Consider the following 15196-nt stretch of genomic DNA (forward strand, 5'->3'; position numbering starts at 1 on the left):
AATAAGATGAGATTTGTGACTTCTCCCTTACAATTGAATATTTAGAGAGGAAAACTCCAAAGGACAAAACCCAACGCTAAAACTCTGTTGTCCTTTTTGTTAGGCCCACTGAGTCAGGTCCCACTCACAGTGCTCTGTCCAAGAGTAAGAAGCTGCACAGCCCTGCACCGCCCTCACCACGGGCTCTCTAGGTCTGTCCATTGAGGACCGCCCTCACCACGGGCTCTCTAGGTCTGTCCACTGAGGACCGCCCTCACCATGGGCTCTCTAGGTCTGTCCACTGAGGGTCTTCCCTTTCTCCCCGATCCTCCACTTTGCCAAGTATGATAGCCTCTGCCGGTGATTGGTCATGCCTCACAAACCATTCAGAGTACATGAGACAAAGTCTCACCACTCTCCCTTGTCGGGAGCATTTTAGATGTACTTCCTCCAAGATACATGGGTGGCTTCTTCGGGCAGTCGCGGAACATTCCATCTCCTCCACCGAATACTCGAATGCAGATGCAGCAAGGCTCCTTCTCCTTGCATTTTGCGTGCCTGTGAGGCACTGAAAATGCCAAGTGCAGCTCTACGTTTGAAGACGTCAGAGAGGTCTCTCACAGGAGATTTTCCTAATGTATCATTTGAATGAAACAAATATGTCACGATGCCTCCATTTGAATGAAATAAATACATGACAATTCCTCCACTTATCAGATTGCTTATAGGTATTTTCTCTCCTTGCCATCACGTCTACCCATATCCACAAGGACCCTGTAAGACAGAGTGTAACTCTTCCCGGCTGGTCTCTGAGGCTGGGCTGCAATTCTCTGTGAGAGTGGAAAGCCTCGCCTTTCTCTGGAATCAGTTGGTGGTCCCACATTGCAGACCTGGTGCTCAGCAGTCCCCCTGGGAACCACTCCACTGAAGGGCTCTGTTTACTGGTACAGTTGTGAAGATCTCTCTCTCTTCACGTTCAAGTGGAATTCATACTGAAGACTGTGATCTTTGATTTTCATCAAAAGGGCTTCAAGTTTTCTTAACTTTTATCAAGTGACGTTATGTTATCTACATATTACAGGTCATTAATTACATCTTCTTCCAATCCTGATGACTCATTATTCTATATATGGCCAGTTTTTAAAAAATATTTGCTCATATACAGATTGCATAAGTATGGTGAAAAATACAACTTTAGCACATCCCTCTTCTGATTTTTAAACTATGCAATATCCCTTTGGGAGAAAATTGGGACTCTACTCAAGTAAACAGTTACAGTCTCAGAAACTCACAGGGGCAATTCTAATCTGTCCTGTTGGGTTGCTGTGAGTCAGTATTGATTCAGTGGGAGTGAGTGAGTGAGTGAGTGAGTGAGTGAGTGAGTGAGTGAGTGAGTGAGTGAGTTGTGAGTGAGTTTGTGAGTGTGTGAGTGAGTGAGTCAGTGAGTCAGTGAGTTGTGAGTGAGTGTGTGAGTGAGTGAGTGAGTGAGTGAGTGAGTTTGTGAGTCAGTGAGTTGTGAGTGAGTTTGTGAGTGAGTGTGTGAGTGAGTGAGTGAGTCAGTGAGTTGTGAGTGAGTTTGTGAGTGAGTGAGTGAGTATGTGAGTGAGTCAGTGAGTCAGTGAGTTGTGAGTGTGTGAGTGAGTCAGTGAGTCAGTGAGTTGTGAGTGAGTTTGTGAGTGAGTGAGTGAGTGAATGAGTTTGTGAGTGAGTCAGTGAGTCAGTGAGTTTGTGAGTGAGTTTGTGAGTGAGTCAGTGAGTGAGTCAGTGAGTCAGTGAGTTGTGAGTGAGTTTGTGAGTGAGTGAGTGAGTGAGTGAGTATCCATCCCCTTGTTTTGGTTGATGTCTGCCTCTAGGTATGTGCAGTGTCTTCTTTAGAAACTATAAACCAGTACATACAGGTTAGCTGTGGTTCATGGCAGCACACTCAGGACCTGGAGACAAAGATCTCTTCTGTTTGAGATTAGAAAGGGATGGAAATGAACAAAAAATGTGCTTCTCTCTATTGTCTTAAAACAGAATTCCCTTTAAAATAAAAACCTCAAAGACATAATTTCTTTGACATCTTAAATCTAAACTAAATTACCTGAGGAACTCTTACCTAGCTCTTTGCTCTTCCTCTGTATAGTGATTATCTAGGAAAAATGTTGCAGATACAGTATCATGGCCTTTTTTGTCAGTGGTATGACACAGCCGAGAAGCCAGGCACAAGTCCGTGGGCAGTGTGTGGGCTGGGACAATAGTGCACAGGTCATGGAGCTTAGAGGGGCGGTCACGGGGACTTCTGCAAGGACAAAAAGAAGTGAGCTTTTACTTAAGACATAGAACGCATTTCTATCGTTTAGATGAACAGTTAAACTCAAGCTCTAAAAAGGATGTCCACCAATGGTAGACCAGATGTAGAACTATAGTAATTGTTTCTAACAAATGCAATATCATAATCCAAGGCCACTGTGTCAAATTTCAAACTCATTGATCCAGCTGCTCTGATGAATGCCTCAACCAACCAGTCTCACAGATCTCTGAGTCAACAAGTCTAAAAATAAAGTTACCATCAGCTCCCCCTAAAGGTCTTATTCTCTGGTAACTGTTAACTCCTGTAACTTTAACTGATTGGAGATGCCATAACCAGACACTCAGCCCTGCTGCTCCACTTACATCCCTGAAGAAGTGGGGCAATGATTCATTGTCCTCTAACGAGCCTCAATGGACCTGTTACTCCTTAAATTACTCCATATGTTGGAGCTCGTCTCTCCGATCTTTCCAAAGTAAAGAAAGTAACTGAAGATGTGCTCGCTTGATTCCCCATGCCACTTGGCATTCAATCAACATTTATGGAGCACTTACTGTGTGCCAGATTCTGTACTAGGAACTTTCGATACTGTAGCTTTCACAATGAATCTATATGGATTCATTATTTCGGATGGCATCTAGTTAATGGGGAACCGCTGGGACAGAAACATAATGTGGCGTATAAGCCACAATTCTTTTCTATCCGTGTCTATTAATGACTCCTGCAATTACATAGAATCCCTGGCAGCACAGTGGTCAAGCACGCTGCTCCTAACTCGAAGGTCTTTGGGTCAAAATTACCAGTTACTCCATGGGGAAAGGTGTGGCAGTCTGCTTCTGTAAGCAGATTTACAGCGCTGGAAACTATCTTTTTCTTACGTTGTCCTATGTGCGCGTCACCCATTCAGGCTCTGTTATCGAATTAGGCAATGCTAGCCTAGCCAGTGTATGCTGTTTTTGTAAGGCAACTCGATGACAGTGGGTTTAGATTTGAGGAGTTTGAGAAGAAAGTGACTCTTAGTCACTTAGACTCCTTCCTCACTGTCCTGTTTAATTGTGCCCTTACATTAACCAAATGACCTCTTCTACGTTCTCTAGGACCTCCGTGACACAGCTGAAATGACGCCTTCTTCAAACTGTTCTTCTTTATGTGTGTGTGTTTTCCAAGCCTTCACTATCTCACCTTTCCATCTACCTCTCAAATCAATCATATTTTTACTAAGTCACTGGGTTGCTTGTTTTTCCTCCAGTTTTCAAAACCAAGTGTGACTTTCAAGGCTCAATCTTCTCTCCTACACTGGAAAGCCCACCTCCATTGCTCCAACTATTCCCTCTGTGCCGAGACCATCCAAACCACATCTCCAGTATCACCACCTCTTCTAGACCCCCTTCTTCAAGGTATCAACCACTGAAGCCATCACAAATCTTCTCTCCTGTACAAGTCTATCCAGTGTCACTCATGGATGCTCGTTCTCCATCTTCACCACCACAGGCCAAACATGGGCATCACCTCAATCTACCTTAATAGGGATCTTTCTGTCTGATTTCACACTCTATGTTCTCTCTTACCTGGTTCAATCTGCCCTGTAAACTCCCACCAGATTACCCTCTTTGAACACACCTTAACACCGCACCATGGTTCTATTTTACTTACTGCATCCATTCCTGCTCTGTTTCAAATTCCTAGCATCTATCTTGACCTTAGCATATTGGCTGACAATTCAGAATCTAGAGTAAGACTGCCTGGGTTCAAATCCCAGTCAAAATCATTTCATTGTCTTAAGTGAGATAATTAATTTCTGTATACCTCAATTACTTCTTCAGTAAGTTGGGAATAATATTAGTGTATCCTAAATAATGTGTCTTTTAAAAATAAAGGAGTGAATGAATTTGTAATTATATGTTTATGGCATATATTAGCTATTTTTATTATTATCAGTTACTAGGACAAATCACAAGGCAAGCAAAACTTGCCAGCTCTTTTAATTATTGGTAGAATGCTGCCAATCCTTCTGTCCATGTCTAAGCAAGCTCTCATACCATCTCATAAGCAAACCTCTCTGATCATTTTCTTTTTGTTTCTCTTTTTACAAATGTTTGTTTCCTTCTGTTGCCCTGTTTGTGTGTCACCCATTGGGCTCTGTATCGAATTAAGTAATGCTAGCCTAGCAAGTTTATGTTCCACATATCTGGGCTGTAGCGCAGAATAAAAAATATAAGCTTTGGAGTAAGCTGGGTCTGGATTAGAATCCTGGTTCTAACACTTAAAAACTGCATTATTCTCTGAGAGGAGCCCTGGTGGCAAAGTAGGTTATGTGTTAGGCTGTGAATCACAGCGTCTGCAGATTGAAACTGCCAACTGCTCCACGGGAGGATGAGGCTTTCTACTCCTGTAGCGATTTACAGGCTCAGAAAACCCCAGGGGGAGTTTGGTTCTGTCCTGTTGGGTCACTATGAGTTGGAATGTAGTCTATGCCAGGGAGTGAGCCTCTCAGAAGGTTTTCTATAAAATGAGAATAACGATCCCAAACTCTTGTGTTTATAAGAATTCACAAAATATCCGAATTGGTCCCTGGAAGCTTCTCCAAGAATGATTTAGTTTTATTTTTATTGTTGTTATTACTAATTAGCCCAACAAATCACCTAATTCATTGCTAGGCATACAAACTAATGCCAACAAGAAAAAGGTATGAAATCTGTACATACTTATGTAAGGGAGAGAAGGCGGGGTAGAACTAACCCGCTGGAAAATGCCTGAGACACAGAAACCTGACTGGAGGAGGGGAAGTTGTGACCAGGCAACCAGAACACCCTTGTATTTTTGTGTTCTTGGAAAGAAGGCTAAAGAATGAAAATAATTCAGAGAAGCTCGCCTATATCGTCATTCCACCTGCGACAAGGTCCTGGGTATGGACTGTACTTGAGACCACACTTCAGATTTTTATGTCCTCTTGAAGAAGGCATTGCAACCAATTCCTATGGCAATTCCTATGTGCCTCAATAATATAGATCAACAAGTGACTTTCCCTTGGCTATTGAGCTAAACAATAATATATGTTCAATAGGTGGCTGGATTCTCCCCAAAATTTAATTCAGAAGCTCGTAACTGGTGAGAAAACGTAGGTAAAACATTGATCAAAGAAAAACAAAGTTCCTATACAAAGAATTTCAGAAATCTTTCCCCTAAATTCTTTCATTATAGAGATTTTCTAAAATTAAGGTTTTATTCTTCTCTGTCTCATTCTTACTTACCTGAAATGGAAATTTCTAATTTCATTTTTAATGAATTAAAACAGTTCCACTTATATCAAGAAGATCTGCAAATATTTTTGGCATGTTCCAAAAAGACTGTGTGTTTTTATAGTACACTCCCCTTAACAGGACTATTTGTCATTCTTTGAAACCCTGAGACATAAAAAAGAAAAGCCCCTGACTCTGTGTGTGGCCATGGTGCTTTACTTAAGGCACTAAAATGCAAGGGTTTTTAGGGGGGGGGGGGGGAACCAAGATGTTTCTGCACCATTGATAATCTGACAGTAACTATTTATGGAAGGTAAAATACTTGTTGTCTGCTGTCACTATTTGTTTTAATACATAATCTCGCTAACTAAATGAGCTTAAAGCAAGGCAGATAAGCAATGGCATGTGCAGGGTCACTTAAATGCCAATTTGACGGTTTCATAAACTTTGGAATTCTTTTCCCATGAGTCTATTCTCAGCTACTTAATTGTGAGTAATATCCATTTACAAACTCTAGGTTGGCCATAAAAAAGATTGTCTTCTATGTCCAGCACACCTTTCAGTGCCCTAAGCAACAACAAAAGCTAATAATTAAAGATTCTTTAAACCTCCATAAAGAGCTAAATGAAGAAGACTCTAGAAGAAACCAAGTCATAAAAGCGTCCTGGGGGGAAATGGGAGAAAGTCCATTTCAGCAAGTTGAAGAACAAAAGGACAAGCATAGTATAAACTGTGCGCACAGTAAACTGTTGCTTTACTCCTGTGTAAAAGGAACTCTGATCAAAAAGGGGGGAGGGATGAAATATAAAATGATAGCAGAGAAACCTGTCATTGAAATTACCAAATTGATTGGCCTACAGTCATTTTGTGTTGGTTTGTCATTTATTTTTGCCCCAACAAAATTAACCAAAATAATAAGCAGTTAAACCAAATAGACTTTATCATGACCAAAAATATCTATTCTAACATGACAACATTCAATTTTATTCACTCTATTTTCATTTTCACTGGTGTTGGATCCTCCGAGTAAGATCATCGTTCAAAACCAGAAACCGGAAGCAGCATGGAGCACAGCGTGCAAACACAAAGAGCAAGTCTGCCACCAGCTGCCCCTGTGACAGGCCTGAACGCAGACCTGTGTCTAAATGTCCAAACATTTCATTGTCCTTCCTTCTCTAACATCAATGCTGTGGAATGACTTCGCTTCACATAATAAAATGTGTAAATTTAAGCAAGTTACTTTTTAACTAATTTTGGATCCCTCGAAGCTTTGAAACATTTTCTGGGTCTCAGTGGTTGGAATCCAAATTTACTTTTCCTCATTCGTTTAACTTCTTGTCCTTTGATTTGCAGTCCTTCTGACGACGATACCTTTAAATAAATATATAAAGTAGGCAGGTAAGGAAAGTTATGAGAGTCAGCCAATGGTCTGTCTCAGAGGCTTCTAGCTCCTTTTCTAATTTTGAAGAGAATATAAATCCTGCAGAGTAAGTTGTTATTTTATTGCTACTCAGTCCATCCCGACTGATGGTGGCCCCACGTGGGCAGAGGAGAACTGCCTCATAGGACAGTCACGGCTGTGACGTTTAGCCCTGTCCCCTGACGCACTCCGGCTGGGACTGGAATGCCGACCTCTTGGTTAGTGGTCCTTCACCATCTGTGCCACCGAGGCACTTCCTGAGAAATGGACAGGCGCCTCTAAATCTGTTCTTTACAATGGACACATATACCTTCATACTAATAAAATACTGATACCACTATATTTAACTTATTAGCTTAAACATTAAAAAGAAACTGTGAAATACTTCCTTCTGAAAAATCTCTCTTCTTCATTGTCCTTTAATACAAATCGCCCTTGGTCTCCGAAAAGTGTGGCGGGACTGTGCTTACAAACATAGCTAACAGGCACTTTCATACTTTTTTCAACTACATTGAACATGTATACTTTTTAATTAAAAAATCATTTTATTGGGCCTCTTACAACTCTAACATTTATACTTCTTATTGTTCTATTATATTCAATTACTGCTCCTTAGGATAAAGAAAATACTTTTGTCTCATAAGTAATTGCCTTTTTAAAATATAGGTGTTTATAACATTGTTTTCCCAGAAAATGTTCATACTTCATGGTAATGGTTGCTCTAAAGACACTTTTCTCTGTGAGTTACTCGGTGTTTTCTGAGACTAGATGGAAAGAGGGAAGCAGGAAAGGATTTTTTGGGGAAAGTAAAGAGATATGATTCAATAAGCAGAAGAAATCCCGTAAGAGGAGTTCCTACGCATTCAGCAGTAAGTTTGGGCTTGACACAGATCTAATGAGCTTCTGCAACTTCTTGGGTAAAGGAGCAAGAAAACTAAAGAGCATTCTACGTAAGCACCGGGAGAATGCCTGAAGTCTCTCCACTTAGTCCTCCAACCTGGCTCGAACAGTGTCAGTAACACAGACCATATAGGTTTAATGCTCAAAATCGTTTACCAACCTTGGGCTTCAACTTTCTTTTCTCCATTCTCCCACTCTCCTTTCTAAATGAAAGATCGTTCTTCTTGTCAGATTTCAGTAACATATTTCCAAAGGCAGCACTTACCTATTGAAGCTTTTTCAGCGGTTACAGGCTTTTGTTTCTTTATTATTGGATCAAACAACTATCATCCACTCATCGCAATTCAAATCTCAGGAGCCACACAGGCAGAACCTAGCTCTGTTCCATTTGAAAGAAAGTGAAATCTTAAAAATGGAGTCAACTCCCCTGAGTCTCCTTTTCTCCCAGATAATCATGCTTGGTCCCTTCAACTCTGCTTCCCCTGACATATTTTTGAAGTACTATGCTTTGTCGTCTTGAAGGTTCTCTTCCAGACAGTCTCCAATGTATCAGTGGTCTTCCTGGAGTAGAACACCCAGGTGGAAATCCAATGTTTGGTGTGGTATGCTCCCGTCAACCAGAGGATGCCCCTCTTTTATGGAATTCATCGATGCAAAGTGTAATTGCATTTGTATTTCTATCTGATTATATTATAATCTAAAACTCTGAAGTCATCTCATATTGCTATTAAGTTCTGTGAACTCCAAACCATGCACTTAGCTTGTGAACCCAGAGGTAGAATCATATATACATTTGTCCCAATTAAATTTCTTCTCAAAACTGACCAACCAAACTGTACCTATTAAATTGTGGATGCTATCTGCAAATCTAATCAAATAATTTTCCATATTCTTATTGGGAAATAGGAAGAATTGGACACCACCACCTTATAGCACGAAACTAGCGTTTTTCATCCACGAAAGTGGATCTTTTTAATAACTAATTGCAAGTCCCCTTGATTGTTCACCTGACTGCAATCTTGTCTCCAAAACTGTCACTGAGAGGCTTTTATAGATGGATTGCTGAAATCTAGATTATAATAACAATAACCAATGCTAACCGAGCTCTTGTGTGCTGAACAATGGTCTAAGTACTTTATATTGCAAACCACATATGCTCCTCACAACAGCAAAATCAGGTAGGCACTGCATGAGACACTTTTCACAGCTAAAGATAGACAACACATGCAATAATTTGCCCACAGTCATAATACGAGTAGGAAGATTCCAGAAAAGGGCATGCTGGCCCGAGAGTCTGTGCTCCTCCCTGTGATATTATTATGTTGGATGCTACTTCTTACATTTTTCTGAGGAGTAACTTGAGGGAAATAAACAAGGTCAAGCTTCCATGACTTGTCCTTGCTGGCTACTAGTGATTATCGATTCCTTTTATAAGGGTCCCCAATCTTTTTAATTATTCATTAATTTATTGTAGGATTTGTCCAAGATCAATGCATAGACTGCAGAAATAACAGTCCGTCCTTTAAGAAACCATATGTGCAGTTGTCAGTCTCCAAGCTTCTTTATTTCTAGCACAGCGCCCACTGCAGCAGCTCTTCAAAGACACTGACAGGAGAGTATGCGTCTCCTTCGCAGAAATCAGCATGTTTGAGAAAACAGGCTTAAACTCATATAGGTTTAATGCTCAAAATCGTTTACCAATCTTGGGCTTCAACTTTCTTGTCTCCATTCTCCCACTCTCCTTTCTAAACGAAAGATCGTTCTCCTTGTCAGATTTCAGGGGAGCAAAGTAGGAGTTTACCGGCTTCCCTTTCTCTTTGTCATATTTCTGTTTATTTAAAACCTCAACCCTGTTCCAAAAATACATTAAGGCAACTCTGTCATCTCTTCTCATCACACTATTCATCCATAATGACAGGGTTATCTTCTCTTTTCTTTCTCTTTGCTCCAAAACTAACACAGAAAATACTATTTTGTTCTTAGCATTATTCACAGGTCTCAACCCATTCTGAAGCTTAGCCCTTTAGCTTGATTGTTTTAGCCACATGCTACTTTTACATTTATCGATGGATATGTGTTTCTTCTTTCATCTTTTGTATGTTTTAAAACTTGAATGCAATAGATCACTCATGATTGTTTTGTGAGAGACTGGGAGGTTTGGGGCTTCCCACAACTCTTAACCTTCCTTTCATTTTAGAATCTCAGGTCGTGTAATCATATGTAAATTTTTACTGACATCCTCCCTCCTAAAATGTTCAATAAATAATCCTCTACCTGGCTTAAGTGTGCCAGCTATTTCTTCACAGACTACCCTTGTCTCTATCTAACTAATCTTTCTTCCTCACTGGTCATGATTTAGATTAGAGTACCCACGACTTTCACTGTGCTAATAAGCTTCCAAGGGAGAAATGGTCATAAAAGTACGGATTTGACAAATTCTTTACTGTTTTGTGAAATGAGACCTCCTGACATCATTCTGAGAAGCTGAAGTTCTGCATTTCTCTTTCACAACCTTGAGTCAGTTCCATGACTTAAGTCACAGGTGACCTTTTATTCCCCTTGAATTTAACCAGATTTACTGGAGTATATTGTTCCTTATCTTTGATGCTACAGACTAACTCCATGGCTTCAAATTCCAGTTATAGATTAAAGTTCATGGATAATAATTGGCCTTTAAATTTTTGTAACAGTTTAATATGAAGGTGCTTCAAACAATTCATAGGAAAGTGGAATTGAAAGATAGTGGAATTATTCCATGAGCTTTTTTGAAGGAGTACAAAGCTCCATCTTTCTCTCTCTAATAATGTAATTATCTTTAAATTAATTTACTTGTTTAAATAAAAATTAGAGAAAAGTCTTCAGTAAATATAGTAAGATGACATGCAGGCATGGTTTTTTAAAATTCTTTAAATGATACAAAAAGAAAGAATCTAGGAAATACTCTAAAAAAAACAACAACAAGGATTAGGGTAACCCTGAAAAGGAGAAAATTATCATTATAGCTACCAAGTTCACACAGGCCAAGGCACTGACTCCCCTGAGATGGGAACTGGAAGACTCAGAATCTTTCCAAAAGTTCTAAGGTGACTTTTTCTTTGGGGTTACCTTTCGGTTTGAAAGCTAAAGCCCTCAAAAACTAAATGTGTCTTTTCCCAAAATGGGCAACTTGCACTTCAAAAGCTCACTTTTTCCCGATGACACTCCAATCCCATGCTTCCTCAACCATTTCCCCGTACCTGCATATTCTGAACTGTCATAATGCTTTCCGACTTATTTTTATTTTATTTTACCTTTAGAGAGGCCTTCTTGGGTGCTCTTGAATCACTTGTCGGCTGTTCCTCTGCTGAGTGGATATGTGATTCCTCTGTCTGCTGGACTTCTGGAGCTTCCTGAGATTTTAATATGAAGCTACTTGGCTCTGAAACCCCCCATTCTGATATATCCTCTTGTTCAATCTGAAAAATACTTGATACTTGTTCCGGAAGTACTTCAAGGTGAGTTTGCTGGAAAAAAAGTAAACATTAAACAAAATGCTCTTTTTATTGGACCATCCGAAGTTTTAAGTCATGGAATGTTTCCTAGTTTATAACAAAATGGGAAAAGACATGTTCAAGATTAAGTAGAGGCAATAAATATCCACTGACGATTTAGATAGATAAACTCAAATTTTATTTCAGAAAAATAGTAGCTAGCACGTTATTATCCTTTGCCCTTGCCCCAGAAGAGCTAACTAACCTGCAGTTAGTATGACAAACCCTATGAAAAATAGGAAAGATTATGATTTTTACCTCAACTCCACCCCACACTCACAGAGTAAAGGCTAACACACATTACAGAAAATGACATTGCTAGTCTATTCTCATTTTCAGTATTCCAGCGTGGTTATTAGCATCCTTAGGCCCACCAAGTCATCCAGGCCTTCTCCAAACCTGAAGTTCTTTGGATGTGAAAATTGGGCCCTCTCCTACAGAAATCCCACCTCAGTTTCTAGGAAAGAGCTGAAGTACTGGCTCAGGCCTTGAGAAGACCACCAGCAACACGCCAAGGGTAGCTGAAAACCTCTCACGAACTCACACGCCTCCTTCTGTTTTGTGTCCCTTGAATATGTTTTTCTGAGTTATAACTGTATCTCGGCAGATCTTAGTGACATATCCTTATGGTCATATGCAGGTATTACCCAATTTAAACCCAGATTATTTGGTATTATAAAGCAGAGACCATTAAAATCCTACTGACTCAAATTATTACAATTTATAAAAACCCATCTGACTTAAATAAAAGTTTGAATTCCATAAGATGTTCCTTGGTACACTCATTTGCTAATAAGCAAAATAAATGGTAAGGATGTCAGATGGTACCCCAAAAATCATAAGCTTAATATAGTTCTTTTATGCAAGAAGGGGTTTGCTGAATCAAAAACTTTAAAGTTTGTAAGATGAAACTTTAACTGCGAGTTTATGTTTTTATAAAACTGCTGGATGGGAAACATTCAGAGCTTTGGCATCAGTTGGGACTGTAGTGAAATCCTGGATCTGCCAATTACTAGGTAAGTGACATTGGTCTAGTTATTCAACATTTTGTTGTTTCCCTTTCCTCATTAGCTAGAAAAGAAGATAATAAAATAAAATGCTCAACAAAATGGCAGGGTAGATATGCTGGGATAATACATGTAATGGACCCTGGACTTATACCACCAACCTATCACTTATTCGCTTTATGTTCCATAACTTGTATTAATTCTTTTTTTTTTACTTTCATTTTCTCCTAGCTTCCCTCAGCACACCTTCCCCCAGGGTTCTGGATTAGGAGATGGAGTAGAGGAAGATATAATCCATCATCCAAGAGAAAATACAAAAAGAAAAATGAGTTTGAGGAGAAGGTCCCCGTGGTTCTCCGGCTGCAATTCACCTAGTTCATGTCCCGAGGAGCCTGCCCAAGCTCTCCTTTTCTCAAAGCCTACTCTGATCTCCCCACTGCCCTTTCAAGACATCTACAATGTCAAAACTCTATTTATATTGGTCCTTTCTTACTGTTTTGACATTTATGGTAATGATGGAACAGTAATGGTAGGTAAGACAGCTCACCAGTACTATGTTAGCATGGGTTACACTGGAATACGATTTTCTAAATAATAATCATCATAATTGTACTTATCAACTTATATTGAGCATTATCTCACTTAAGTTTAAACTTCACCTCAACTTCATGAATTAGAAACTGTTCATAATCCCATTTCATGATAGAAAACAACTGAAGCTTAAAAATGTTAAATAAATAGTCAAAGCCACACTAAATAAGAGAACTATAATTGAACCCTTCAACTCAGTTAGCTAATAGTTTTCAGAATGTGATCTGCAGACACTTGAGGGTTCTCAAAACCCTTTCTGGGACTCTGCAGTGTCAGACCATATTGATATTTGCCCTTTTTTACAGTGTTGACATTTACATTAGTGATAGAAAGGCAATGGGAGATAAGACAGCACACCAGAACTTTTCAAGTGCTAACTCATAGAGTTAAGAAGTCATACACAGGTAAAAGATTCATTCAAGAGACAAGGTAGATTAGTGAACTTTAATGTAATGATATACAAATATTCCATTTATCTGATTTCAGATTCTATATTGCAACTAACTTGTGGAATCATGGTGTATTAACAAGCAAGAGTATCCATAATTCTGTAAAAGGGCAGTTAGAATACATTTCTCTTCCAAACCTGAGTGAAGTCAGGTTTACTTTAAAATTCTTCAGCCAAAACAACATTCAGGCATACCTTGAAGATACAGCAAGTTCGGTTCCAGAGTACTGTTGCCTTTTAAGTGTGTAATAGAAAAAACTATGAGAACATCTGATATATGGTGAGAATTCTATCCAAATGTGACACAGAGACATGAAGCAGTTGCTATTTTAAAAAAGTGGAATTCAAGACTTTCTTGAATCAAAGTTGCCACAAGCCTTCAATTTGTAAAAAAATAAATAAAACCACAGTATTTACGAATGGCACTAAAGCCAAGGACCTACAATGAGGTCTGCTTGTACTACAAACAATAAAATGCAGAAGCAGATATGAGAATTCAGCTCTGTACTCAACCATATACAAAAAAAATCACTGCCATTGAGTCAATGCTGACTCACAGGGACCCCTTAAAGGTTGCCAAGACTGTAACTATGGAATTAGAAAGCCCAGTCTTTCTCCCGTGCAGCTTTTGAACTGCTGACCATGTGGATCACATCCCAACGTGTAACCACTACGCCATCAGGGCTCCTGACAACTGGTTACTAAAGCCATTTGTAAAAAATGAAAGACAATCCCACTCCTCATATTACTTTATCTATCTATCTATCTATCTATTTATTTATTTTGGAAAAGCTCATCATTCATTAAAAGTGTTATGTTATATTGTATTGTATTATTACCTATTATAAAGGAATGAATTCATAAATATTTTTAAATTTTTGGTTTAATTTCAAATGTGGTACATAGTGGTACAAATTCACACAAAATCAACTTTTACTCCCATAAAATAATGTTTTATGCTGTAAAAGGATCCCGAGATCAAAAAGTTTGAGTACCTGTAAAATTTTAAATGTCTCATTTACTTCTTATATCTTACAATTTTAGCACACTGCAAGCCCAGTGTAATTATTTATTAATAAGTGAATGACTAAACAAATGAAGTAAAGTTCTTTCAATTTCTCTACTCTGTAATTAGTCTCGATTAAAGCATGTATTGCACAGCGCTCCGATTTGCCTTTCGGTGTGCTCGTATATGTGAATACAATAAGATCCTAAAGGGCAAAAACTGTTCTGGCCCAACCTGAGGAAGTCACAACTTGATAAGGTGGGAAACCTGTCAGAAAAGGAAAACTCAAATGTCTCTCACTCACATGACCATAGAAAAGTAAGGCGGTATCCTGTCAAAGCCGGGAAGCCAGTGAGACCACAAAAAACAAGGCCGTCTCCTGAGTTCAGGCTCTCACGAGTTTCACTGTCTTTTGCTGTGGGTTTCAGCCATGTCTAAACCAATGACTGCCGTCAAATAATAGGAGAATAATAGGCAAATAATAGGAGATAAGGTAAAAAATAAATTTCTTCATGTTTTATTTATTAAGAGTGTATGAGAAAATCATTCTTCATGTTATGCCAGTCTATTAAAACAGGTAACTACTTAAGAAAGGATGTTCCATGAAGAATGTTTCTTGTAACTCACCTTTGGGGGAAGGGAGATGATGTTCACAGGTGAAGAACAACTGGGAGAAGGAAGGTGGGAATGACTGTCCAACTTGGAAAATGTGGTCACTGTCACTGACTCTCACATGTAGAAATGTGTGAATTGATGTGTGTTCTGTTATCCATGAGGGGCTACCCA

At 39.2% G+C, this 15196-nt stretch overlaps 1 protein-coding gene across 1 annotated transcript in view; it reads right to left on the bottom strand.

Moving 5' to 3' along the window:
* The window catches only part of TTC6 (tetratricopeptide repeat domain 6), a 233729-nt gene that overhangs the window by 150641 nt on the left and 67892 nt on the right, over window positions 1–15196 (bottom strand). Inside the window, exons 2-3 of the mRNA XM_075532209.1 lie at window positions 2824–2906; window positions 2078–2260 (exon numbers count right to left, since the gene is read on the bottom strand). Coding sequence (XP_075388324.1) covers window positions 2078–2260; window positions 2824–2906 — 266 coding nt within the window. The remainder of the gene's footprint in view (window positions 1–2077; window positions 2261–2823; window positions 2907–15196) is intronic.

This window comes from Tenrec ecaudatus, chromosome 14 (assembly GCF_050624435.1).
Source record: "Tenrec ecaudatus isolate mTenEca1 chromosome 14, mTenEca1.hap1, whole genome shotgun sequence".
Lineage (NCBI taxonomy): Eukaryota > Metazoa > Chordata > Mammalia > Afrosoricida > Tenrecidae > Tenrec > Tenrec ecaudatus.